The 12500-nt window shown below is 48.6% G+C and overlaps 1 protein-coding gene across 1 annotated transcript in view; it reads right to left on the bottom strand.

Moving 5' to 3' along the window:
- LOC308362675 (von Willebrand factor D and EGF domain-containing protein) overlaps window positions 1-12500 on the bottom strand; it is a 77863-nt gene that overhangs the window by 13886 nt on the left and 51477 nt on the right. Inside the window, exons 20-22 of the mRNA XM_080835404.1 lie at window positions 10388-10732; window positions 5773-5928; window positions 826-1773 (exon numbers count right to left, since the gene is read on the bottom strand). Coding sequence (XP_080691530.1) covers window positions 826-1773; window positions 5773-5928; window positions 10388-10732 — 1449 coding nt within the window. The remainder of the gene's footprint in view (window positions 1-825; window positions 1774-5772; window positions 5929-10387; window positions 10733-12500) is intronic.

Below are 12500 nucleotides of genomic sequence, written 5' to 3'. Positions count from 1 at the left end.
TTCCCTCACTCTGCCCCCTGGTCTGCCCCTGATTCATGCCAATGTAACAGAGAAGATTTGCAAAACAGCTGCAATAGCTCCAATCTTTCAGAAACTTGGTGCAGACCCCAAAAATCTGAATAATTAGACCCATATCAAATTCACCTTTCCACTCAAAAATACTTGAAAAACTGTTGTAGCTCAGGTTCACCCTTACCAAACTGATCGTGTCAAATATCAAAGTCAAAATCACCGAAAACCTCATGATGGCAGCTGAGTCTGATATTTAAACGTGCTCCGTGGTCTGAGCTCTTTTGATACAGTCTCACCTCATATTCTCTTGGAGAGATTAGCATCCATTGAAATCACTGCCACCCCTTTTACCTGTTTAGATTTTTTAGGCAAAAACTATCATAGAGCATATTACTTCTGTCCTTAAACAACTTCATTGGCTGTTACTTTGCTCGTTGCCTGCCAGTGAAATTAGGCCCCACTGTGTATAAATGCCCACAACGAGCAGCACATTATGCTCTGTAATGACCTATTAATACAAGTGTAATTAAAGACATAAACTTTGATTTCATGCGTCTGTGCAGTGCCTGGTCAAATCAGGTTTGTGTAGGCAATATACTGTGATTGGTAACGATCCGTCTAAATAGTGTAAAAGTGTAATTCACGGCACAAGCTTTTAATTCAAGAACATAGATTATGTTGTGTCTTATAAAGTGGGTGTGTAATGATCTGGCTAAATAGCGTAGTAGTGTAATTCAATACACAGGTCTTAAGTCAAGCTTCCAATGACTCCGTAGTGTTAATGAGTGTCTAGTAAAATAACTGCCTTGATACCTCTGCAGGATCTTCCATCCCCGATGTAGTTCACGGGGCAGCGACCACAGCGGTACCCTCCATTAGCCCTCTGGAAGCACTGCACCCCAGGGTAGCAGGGTCTGTCATCGCACGTCAGGGGTGCGAAGTCAAGATCCAGCTCTGACTCCAACTTGGGATCGCGGCGGCCCATCAGGCTGATGCCGCTGGCGCGAGTGGTGGCGTGGCGGGCCTGGGTGGACCCGGATGAGGGCCTGTGTGTGCGTCTGGCCGGTGTGGTGAAGGGGAATACGGGCTGGGCGTCTGTGTCGGGGTCCCCCACCCCTCCGCCGGGCCCCAGGGCGCCATCGGCAGAGTACTCGGCCTCGGAGAAGGAGAAGGAGAGGGCTGTGAGCGCGGCCGTCTGTGGGCGCTGTGCGGGGGTCCATGCACGCACCCCCCCTGGGGCCACCAGCAGTGCGTGGGGCCGGTGCTGCGGCAGGGGACGGATTTCGGGGGACCTGTTTGAGGGGGTCACTTTAACGCTCTCTACTGCTGTGTTAACGGCCCCACTCTGGGACACGGTGGTCTTTGAGGAAACCCAAGCTCCAGCTCCAGCTCTAGCTCCATCTCCAGCTCTTGACTTCCTCCAGCTTCCAGCCTCTGTGTCTGGGGGCAGGTCTGGCTGTGTGCTGTGTGCTGTGGTGAAGTGGTTGGTGATGGTGTGTGTGTGCGTTTGCGTGTCTGTGGTGTGCTGCTGGGGCCGTGGCGGGGCCATCCTCCTCTCCGTGACTGCGGACGGGGCCGGGGTGCGTAGCGCCTGGGGCCGTGGGGTGGCGTTCTGAGGGGGGGCGCCGCGGGCCGGGGGCTTGGAGAGGGAGATGTGGCGCTGGGCGTTCCTGAAGGGTACGGCAGGCAGGTGGAGCTGGGGTGCTTTACTGTAGCCTGGGCCTGAGCGACTGGGCTTGGCCTGGGACTGATGATGAACACCTATGGAGGGGAGAGGCACAAAGATTTTGTCTTTAAATTAGCCACAGCAAAAGTCGGCAGAAAGATACAAAAAGAACATTAAATGACTTTACTATTTACTATTTACTATCAAAAACACTTTGTATCAGAAAAGATTACACAAGTCATCATCGTACAAGAATGAAAAAAAAAAGAACGAAGAAAGAAGCTTACTAAAGACTAAAATTGCCACACATATTAGGAGGACACCCCAAATAATATTCCACAACTCTTAAGCAGTTTCAACATAAACTGAACATTACAACAATCATGAAGGGGGATTTATTGCAGGACTGTTAATATACAGCTGTTGTATTCGTTTTCTCAAGGTGTATGTAAAAACCTAGAAACTCAGTACATGTGTGTTTTTGTACAGTTTGAACACAATGTCACAATGTCCTGTGCACTACTTCTATTGCCAGGTCTGAGCCGTGGGATTACTGCTAGTGATACTCTACTCCTGATTGGTAAGCAGTGTGTGTGTGTGTGTGTGTGTGTGTGTGTGTGTGTGTGTGTGTGTGTGCGCACTTCACATCGTCTTGCGGAACTGCATCTCTAGTTGGTCTTTGTCAAAACTGTGTATGTATTGAGTGTGAGGCTGTGTGTGTGTGTGTGTGTGTAAGCACACTTCACATCGTCTTGCGAAACTACATCTCTAGTTGTTCTTTGGCAAAACTGTATCTCAACAGTTAAAGTATTAAAGATTTGGTTTAATCAGTACAAATGTGCATTCTGTCTGTCTGTGCATGCAACTGATGTGCACTAAATTTAAAAGGTAGAGACTCTGACACTGACACTGCTTCTTGAAGGTAGAGAAGGATGCCCCTGCACTGGTAGTGCTAGGCAGGTCGTTCCACCAACGTGGCACTACAACTGAGAATAGTCTGGATTGCCGTGCTTGCACAGGTGGCAGTGCCAGACTCACTGGATGAGCGCAGCGTCCTGAGTGTAACATTTGCCCTTACAAGAGTATTTAGGTAGGTGGGAGCAGAACCAGTTAGCACTCTGTAGGCAAGCATAAGTGACTTGAACTTAATGCGAGCAGCTACCGGCAGCCAGTGGAGCTCAATGAGTAGCAGGGTGAAATGTGCCCTCTTTGGTTGGTTGAACACCAGGCGCGCCGCCGCTTTCTGGATCATCTGTAGTGGTTTCACCACGCAAGCCTGCAGGCCCGTAAGGAGGACGTTGCAGTAGTCAAGGCGGGAACTCACCAAGGTTTGCACCAGCAGCCGGGTAGCATACTGGGTTAGGTACGGCCTGATTTTGCGGATGTTGTATAGCGCAAAGCGGCATGACCTGGAGACAGAGGCGATGTGGGCTGTGAAGGTTAGTTGGTCATCAATAATGACCCAGAGGTTTCGTGCTGTTTTGGATGGAGCAAGAGATCAAGAGTCAGTATTGATATTGATGTTGTGGTGGAGGAACTGTTTGGCTGGGAAGACCATATGTTCTGTTTCGGCCAGGTTCAGCTGAAGGTGGTGGTTTTTCATCCATGTGGATATATCAAACGCAGCTGATAAGTCAAGCAGGATGAGAGCTGGGGATTGAGCTGCTGCTCTAGCTGTTTTTAAGGCCTCCGTCACAGACAGGGCTGTTTCGGTGGAGTGACCGCTTTTGAATCCAGACTGGTTTGGATCGAGGAGATTGTTCGTTGACAGGAACTCTGTGACCTGTTTGGAAGCTGCCCTCTCAATTGTTTTAGATAGAAGGGTGAGAAGTGAGACCGGTCGACAGTTTTCCACCTGAGATTCCACACGCGCACACACACACACACACACACACACACACACACACACACACACACACACACACACACAATGAAAAATGGATACATTTGTCATCAAGCATCATTCAAAAACAATCCTCATAATCCACTGTTTGGCTGATATTTGGAGTCAGAGTCTTTTACAAAATGATTTGTTCTTCCACTTCCCACATTCACCCAGTCCCTGTGCCGGACAGGAAGATTACACTGTAGCGCTCCCCTGTCATTGCCACAAACAGCTCTGGGCATCGCTCTTTCTGCCTCGTTATCAACAGAAAATGTCCAGGCCGCCAATCTTTACAGTTATAGTTGTTGGTCCTGGTAGATAAGCACCCTGTAATCACTTCTTCCTGTCCTTCAGTGAGCTGCTGAATGATGGGGTTTGGATGTGGGATTAGAACACAGTGAAAGGAACAGACTTGAAGAAGAGGACTGAGGTCCAAACAGATACCCCCCACACCAAAGAAAATAAATAAATACAAAAATGTGAAACAGAAGAACTGATTTACCACACATCTTTCAACCGAGATGCCAAACAAACAGAGAGGATGCCCAGAGAGAAGAAAGGAGAGCCTGGTGCATTTAGAACAACACAGGGATCCAGAGAGAAGGAAGGAGTGTGTGTGTGTATATGAGTGTGTGTGTATATGAGTGTGAGGCTGTGTGTGTTTGTATATGAGTGTGAGGCTGTGTGTGTGTGTGTGTGAGTGCATGTGTGTGTGTGTGTATGAGTGTGAGGCTGTGTGTTTGTGTGTATATGAGTGTGAGTGTGTGTGTGTATATGAGTGTGTGTGTGTGTGTGTGTGTGTGTGTGTGTGTGTGTGTGTGTTGGTGTGTGTGTGTGTGTGTGTGTGTGTGTGTGTGTATGTGTATATGAGTGTGTGTGTGAATATGAGTGTGAGGTTGTGTGTGTGTGTGTGTTTTTGTGTGTGTATATGAGTGTGAGTGTTTGTGTGTATGCGCGACTCTCAACTAAATTATAAAAGACCACCAGACTTTCATGTTCAGTCCTTTCGCCTCCAAAGGCTCTTCATGTGCACCCATCTCTGTCGACGCATAAAGCTTTGTTTAATCAATAGAAGAACTGAAGACGTTTCTGGCCTTTTTTACGCTCGTTCTGCCTTCCCCGGTGACAAATGGTTTTGTTAGCGTACAGCCTCGCGTGGCTTCAAGGATGGCGTGAGACGCATTCATGATTTTCCGGGAGCCGACTGTGAAGTGCTCGGCGCACCGGCGATGCCATTATGCCATTACCTTGAACGTGTGCTGAACGCCGACCGCAGCAAAGTCTAAATAAAATATAGATCTCCTGCTTTTTCAGATTATGAAAAATAAACAGAGGCTCCTGCCCTCAGCATCAATTAATCAGCTCTGCAAGGTCTGTGGAGACGACGGTGCTTTTCCCAGCTGGCAGCAGTGATACAAACCCAGTGCTGGTGATCAGGCTGTCGAGCCAACAAAGACCGCGCATCCTATTCATCATTTTCTCCAGAGGAGGATAAAAAGTGATGATTGACTATTCAAATGAAGAGGAGACGGTGTTCCACCAGGCAACGCAACCATTGTAATTGGCTCCATGTTTCCGGAGCGGCTCTGCATTGAAAACTGCAGAAACTCTTCCCCTGAAGGTCAAGTGTTGTCGTCGCATCTTCTTCTTCTTCTCTCTCCTGAGGGTACACTGCTCTCTTTCTCTCTCTTTTGTGTGTGTGTGTGTGTTTCTTGTCTGTGTGTCTTCAGATGGTAGGAAAAAAAAAAAAAACTTTTCTTACTGGATAATTATCACATTCAGGGTCAAAAGCTAGAGCACACATGAGCACATGGCTCGGCGAAGCACGCTGTTCGGAGCGCTCTGCTCTCCAGCACATCAGAGGTCGTCTCGTCTGAGAGATTACAACCACTTGCTTTACACAATTAGTCAAGGCTTCCTGCCTCCATATCAGAGATCCAAAGCAATACACCGGAGATCAGAACCTCTCCATACATCAACCTCTCTACATGGTTGACTGCATATTTTATTTCCAAAATACAGCAAGGCTACACAGATTAAACCTAAACGTGTAGATCCGGTAGATCAGGACGACACAGAATCAACAAAGTAATACTTGACCTAAGGAAATATACCACAACAAAACATTCATAATTGGTCCAAGTCCTCGTTTAGAAGGCTCGTTGTCGGGTGTGTGTGTACGGGGGGGACACAGGGAAAACAAGCATACCTGCTCGTGGATTCTTGGTGCAGATACGTCCATTGCCAAGGAAACCAGGCGGGCAGCGTCCGCAGACGTAGCCCACATAGGGCGGGCGCAGGTCAATGCACTGGACCCCTGGGTAACACGGCCTGCTGGAACACGGCGAGGGAACTGTGGGGTAGTCTGCAAAACACAGGACAGACAGATGATTACATGCTCTGGTCATGCTTTCACAGCCCTTCAATGCAGTCCTTCCACACAGCTCTGACATAGCCCTTATGTACAGTCCTTCAACAACACTTCCTCAACACAGTATTAATGCAACTCTTTTTACCGGCCTTCTTGTTTTAACAGAGCCTTTATGTCCTCAACAACTATCCTTTAATGGTTTTAAATCAGCTCCATCTTGGAAGTCATTTCTCCTTCCCCTTTGAATTTAATGCCATATGCCAGAGGAGACATTCATGCAAATCTTACTGCATTACACTGCTGTAGATGACTGTGCAACTATGTTAAATTAGTTCCTATTTTATTGACATGAACACTACACATTTAACTGTGCCAAGGCATCAACATTACTAAACTGCTGGGCCTGGCATGCAGTTAAAAAGGAGAGGCACACTGGAAGTCAACGCAGGGGCTGCTAATTGCAGTTTTAATTAAAGCGAACAGCCCTGAGATCGCTAATCATGTGGCGGTTTATGATCCTGTTGGAAGAGAATCCATAAAATGTTCAGTGTTTTGCTGCCGTTGGCAATTTCTTTTTTACTTTTTTTTTTAAGTATGATGGAGAAATGTAACTTAGACAAGGACAAAGAGTGTGATGAAGGGATAGAGAAATGCAGAGATAGAGAGCGAGAGAAAGAAAAAAAAAAGAAAGATGGAGCTTATTAAACTCTAAGGGGGCTGATGCTCCCCAGGTGATGATTAATATGATTAAAGAAGGTGCAGATTTTCCGGAAGGCTAAGGAGAAGGTGTGTGTGTGTGTGTGTGTGTGGAGGAAGACCCTGGCTGTGTCCCTCATCTTCACCTTCAGACCCACCTCCATCCTCAGTCCTGCTGGTACTGCAGGTCATACCCTCGACCCCCCCCCACACACACCCCACCCCACCCCACCCCACCCCACCCCACACACACACACACACACACACACACACACACACACACACACACACACACGCACGCACGCACGCACGCACGCACGCACGCACGCACGCACGCACGCACACACGCACGCACCCTCTGGCTGGACCCCCAAGGTAATGTGACGGATTATGCAAATTGGTCTATTAGTCAAAGAATCTTCAGGTGTTCCACAACAGCCAGAAGGGCTGATGCTTCTCAACCACTCTCCTCGTGAGGGCAATCAGTCTCTCAGAGAATGCCTGCTAATTACCTCCAGCACGTTACCATGTCCTTAACGATGACACTAAACTTCTGTTGACGCAGAGAGAGAGAGAGAAAGAATGAGAGAGAGAGAGACTACAACGCGTTTCTGTGTTGACATGCTTCTCTGAGACACTCTGTGGACACAAAAATAAATAACAAAAAATAAAATAATAAATAAATAAAATGGATGTTTTTTGAGGTGACACTGACTCTGACAGTCAAGCGGAGCACTGTGTTTCTGCGAGCGCCTTGCTGCTGTTCGCACAGTAAACGGATGAAGGATCAGAGTGTGTGTGTGTGTGTGTGTGGGGGGGGGGTGGTGTTTCTGCGAGTGCCTTGCTGCTGTTCGCACAGTAAACGGATGAAGGATCAGAGAAGTGACAACGCGGCTCGTTATGAAAGAGAGGTACTGTTGTGACAAAGAGAGAATAAAATGGAATAAAAACTTGTCTTCCCCAAGGACAAGTGGGGGGAGGGGTGTTAAGAGACAGCAGCTGTCTTTCATTAAAAAAGTGATTTATCGAACAATGATTACACACATCAAGGAGGTTTATTGCTAGCAATTTCTAGTCCCGTTTCAACAAGGTCAGCACAAATCTCTCAGACAATCGCTGGATTTATAGGCCTGGTCTGTATGTGTGTGTGTGTGTGTGTGTGATGACATATTGTGTGGGGTGCTTTCAATCTCCACCTCATAAGCGCAACGACAGATAATTTGCAACCCAGTGACTGCACACACACACACACACACACACACACACACACACACACACACACACACACACACACACACACACACACACACACACACACACACACACACACACACACTCACACAGTATCCAGTCAAAATGAAGCCCTCAGCACAGTGCTACCCCTACATGACATATTATTGGCCCATGCCACGCTAACCAATGGCTTTATTCCGTGTTGAATGGCCCCTGCCACACTAACCAATGGCCTTATTCCGTGTTGAATGGCCCATGCCACGCTAACCAATGGCTTTATTCCGTGTTGAATGGCCCATGCCACGCTAACCAATGGCTTTATTCCGTGTTGAATGCAGAGCCGGAGAAGATCAAACGCACTCGAGTCTCGACGACACGGAAATCTCAGACATTATATTTTCTTTCTCTCACTCCTCCTGCCATGTCTCTTGTCTTCAAATGAGCCCTGTAGAATGAGGACGAGGACATGAAGTAGATGAGGAAGGCCTCGCTCCAACCACTCATGACGTTCAATGGATGTGGCACACTGAAAGGACGAGGTCATTGGCAGTAGACCGGTCTATTATTTTGTGTTCAAAAGGAGACAGCTGGTTACCTGAAAATGTCAAGAAGGCTCTTCACCTTCAGAGAGTCTGGCTAGAGGGACACAGACAGACATACTGACTGACAGACAGTAAGACAAGGAGAGAAAGGGCTTAAGAGAGGCTCAAGGAAATTGAATCTGGCTGAAATAAACTCACTTGAAAAGGATGGCAACATGACAGGCATAGGTGAATGGGTGAAGTTACCTTTGAAATGTAACCATAAAAGTTTAGGAATATGTGGATTCAACAAAATTGATCTCTGATTAATCTCTGTATGTCTGTCTGTTGGTCAGTCTCTCAGTCTGCCTCTCGTTCTATCTTTCACTCCTTTCACTCCTTCTCTGTGTGTGTCTATCTGTTCTCCTCCTTCCTAACTGGCTGTGGACATCTTCAGAGGGAGGTTAGTATCCTTCAGCCTGCTCCCCAAAGCAACATCAGGCCATAATGGCGCTGGAAACAGCCAGGCCTCGGGCTCCGGTCACATTTTATCTACGCTGATGACTGCACACCTCCCAGGGGTGGGGACTGAGGCAGAATGAACCCAATTTGTTCTCTCCCCTTCCCCTCCTAGGCCCCCAACTACCCCCCAACCCATCCACACCTCCTTGGAGAACTCATTCCGCTCATCGCTATGGAGACGTAGAGCTCCATTGTGAGTGCACACAATCCATTCCATCATTTTGTGTGTGTGTGTGTGTGTGTGTGTGTGTGTGTGTGTGTGTGTGTGTGTGTGTGTGTGTGTGTGTGTGTGTGTGTGTGTGTGTGTGTGTGTGTGTGTGGACTGGATGAGATGCCGCAGCACAGCCCAGCGACCCGCTGACAGTAGTCAGCACTTACATGTCTGGTACCGGTCCAATTAAAGCGGCCCTCCCAGACCCAGCAGAGGAGCGAGACAGTCTTCAGACTGTGTGTGTGTGTGTGTGTGTGTGTGTGTGTGTGTGTGTGTGTGTGTGTGTGTGTGTGTGACCCAGCAGAGGAGCAGCCACAGTGAGACAGTCTTGGTTCAGCTTCCCCGCAGATGGACAAGAGTCCTTCAAGTAACCTTAGACTGTGTGTGTGGGATGTGTGCGGTGTGTGTGTGTGTGTGTGTATAATCTGTGTGTGTGTGTTTGTGTGTGTGTATGTGTGAGTAATGTATGTGTGCATGTGTAATTAGTGTATTTGTATGTGTGTGTGTGTGCAACCTGCATGTGTGTGTAACCTGCATGTGTGTAACCTTGTAGGGGCTCATCAGTGGTGAGAATGGTAGTGGACATGCCATGCTAATTAATGCCAGTGATTTCATAACTGACGTGAGAAGGCCACCACCTGACACAGTGGGCCGCACGAAAGCAGCTTGAGCTCCGAGCGATCTAATAAATAAGTAAGAAAAGAAATAAATAATAACCTCTAGGAAGGAATTTAATGAGGCAAACAATAACAAAAGCCTTAACAACAACAAAAAGTGACAAAAACAAAGGAAGCGCTCAAAAAAGTCATGCAAATGAGATTCCCCACCCCCTCTACCTGAGGAGTGTGTAGACAATCTGATCGCACCATGGGCCCCAGGCACAGTGTGGGCGCGCACACACACACACACACACACAGACACACACACACACACACACACACACACACAGACAAACACACACAGACACACACACACACACACACCCACACACACAGACACACACACGTGTGTGTGTGTGTGTGTGTGTGTGTGTGTGTGTGTGTGTGTGTGTGGGGGTGTGGGGGTGTGGGGGTGTGTGTGTGTGTGTGTGCAGGTGTGTGTGTGTGTGTGTATGAGTTCAAGTGTGTGTGTGTTTGTTTGCGTGTGTGAGGGTGCAGGAGTGTGTGTCTGTGCAGGAGGGTGTGTCTGTGTGTGTGTGCAGGTGTGTGTGTGTGTGTGTGTGTGTGTGTATGTGTCATGTATTTTTGTGTGCAGGAGTGTTGGTACTTGCCAGCCTTGTTGCTCTCGCTGGATGCAATGATAGTGACGGAGCTCCTGTTGATGGCCTTGGGGACAAGGGGCGAGCTGGGCTTGGCAGGGGCAGATGGGGCCTCAGGCGCATCAAGGACCGGAGGGGGCACCGGTACTGGGGCAGGGGCAGGTGGTCTACTGACGGGCCCAGTGAGAGCTGGCCCACTGCCGGTCCTCCTGGAGGTACTGGCTCTGCTGGAGCCACTGGTCCGACCGGAGCCGTTGGTCCGTATGGTGGTTCTGGTCCGTATGGTGTTTGGGGCTGAGGTGACCGCCTGAGCTACTTTTGTGGGGGGAGAGATAGAGAGCAGAGTGAGGAGGGAGACTGACAAGAGGAGAGGGACAAAGGGAGAAAGGGATGAGGAAAAGAAAGACAGGCCAGAAAGAGAAATGATGCAAAGAGGGAGAGATAAAGAAGAGGGTGGAAAGATAAGGGAGCAGGTTCATTGCACATCTGGATTATGTGTGTGTATGTGTGGGTGTGTGTGTGTGTGTGTGTGTGTGTGTGTGGGTGAGGGTGTGGGTATGTGTGTGTTTGTATGTGTGCGGGTGTGTGTGTGCGTGTCAGCACATGAGTGCGTGTGTGTGTGTGTGTGTGTGTGTGTGTGTGTCTGTGTGTGTGTCTGCACATGAGTGTGTTTGTGTGTGTATGTGAGTGCGTGTGTGTGTGTGTGAGTCTGTACATCAGTGTGTGTGTGTGACCCCCTCAGCTCAGGCTAAAGTGTGCTGTCTGAGCTGCTGTCAACACACTGTCACGAGGGGTCTGGAGCCGGATGGCACTGCCGCTCCGAATCTGCTGGAGTCTGCTGAGCGACGGGTGGCTCCTCTACACACACACACACACACACACACACACACACACACACACACACACACACCGCTATCCACTCAGGTGTCAGGCACCAGCGGGAAGCACAATAACACACTCCAGTGGGCTGTCCAGAGCACAGCTCTCGACCTAGATGAGATGCTAAGACACCAAACCCACATCACACACTCTTACTCACACACTCACACACACACACACACACACACACACACACACTCTCTCTGAAATCACACAGCCTTCACTATGCTACCACTATTTTTATCGGTGTTGCTATCGCCCACACAGATCATCCGCGCTTTCTCTCGACGCCTTGCTGCCTATGGGGAGATTAGGTGTGGGTTGCAGGGTGAGTTGTGTTTATCTGGGGGGAGAAAGGAAACTTGTGTCAATCCATTCAGGAAGGTGTATGCTCAGGGTTACTGTGCCCACACATGACAAGAGCGAAAAAGGAATAGAATAGTGGTATCTTCCTGAACACACACACACACACACACACACACACACACACACACACACACACACACACACACACACACACACACACACACACACACACACACACACACACACACACACACACAGCCTATTGAGCATCATCAAAAGCCAGGGATAAATGAAAGTACAGGGACACAGGAGGAAGGTAGAGAGAGACAGGCAGATGGGTGGGATGGAGAGGAACTATCAGATATTTAATTTCCACACTAGTCTGCCAGCAACAGGGACAGAGACAGGCAGTGGTGAGTTTCCCACCGCTTTCACAGATATCGACGGCCTGATTTGGCACAAGCTGATTTTCTTTTTCCACTGTGGGCGTGAGGTGATCGAGGTGAGCTGTGTATGTGTGTGTGTGTGTGTGTGCGAGCAAGTTTATGTGTGTGTGTGTGTGCGTGTGTGTGTGGGAGAGAGAGAGTTTATGTGTGTGTGTGTGTGAGAGAGAGTTTGTGTGTGTGGGTTGGTCATGTAGTTCATGGCTCTGCGGAAGAATTGCGAGTGGAGACAACAGAGTGGAGCACGAAAAAGTGTTTTTGCGAAAAGTGAGTGTGTGCTTGTGTGTGTGTGTGAGAGAGAGAGAGTTGTGTGTGTGTGTGTGTGTGTGTGTGTGTGTGTGTGTGTGTGTGTGTGTGTGTGTGTGTGTGTGTGTGTGATGAATGAGGACAGGCCTCAGAGATGGCAACTGGAATAAGCCCCAAAGCGCTTCTCCTCGAGACCACAGCTCCCACAGAGCGAGCAGAAAATCGCTCAGCCAAAACTCATCACCTGACGA

This window comes from Sprattus sprattus, assembly GCF_963457725.1.
Source record: "Sprattus sprattus genome assembly, chromosome: 3".
In the NCBI taxonomy this organism is placed as follows: Eukaryota; Metazoa; Chordata; class Actinopteri; order Clupeiformes; family Clupeidae; genus Sprattus; species Sprattus sprattus.
This window is presented reverse-complemented; position numbering and strand designations above follow the sequence as displayed.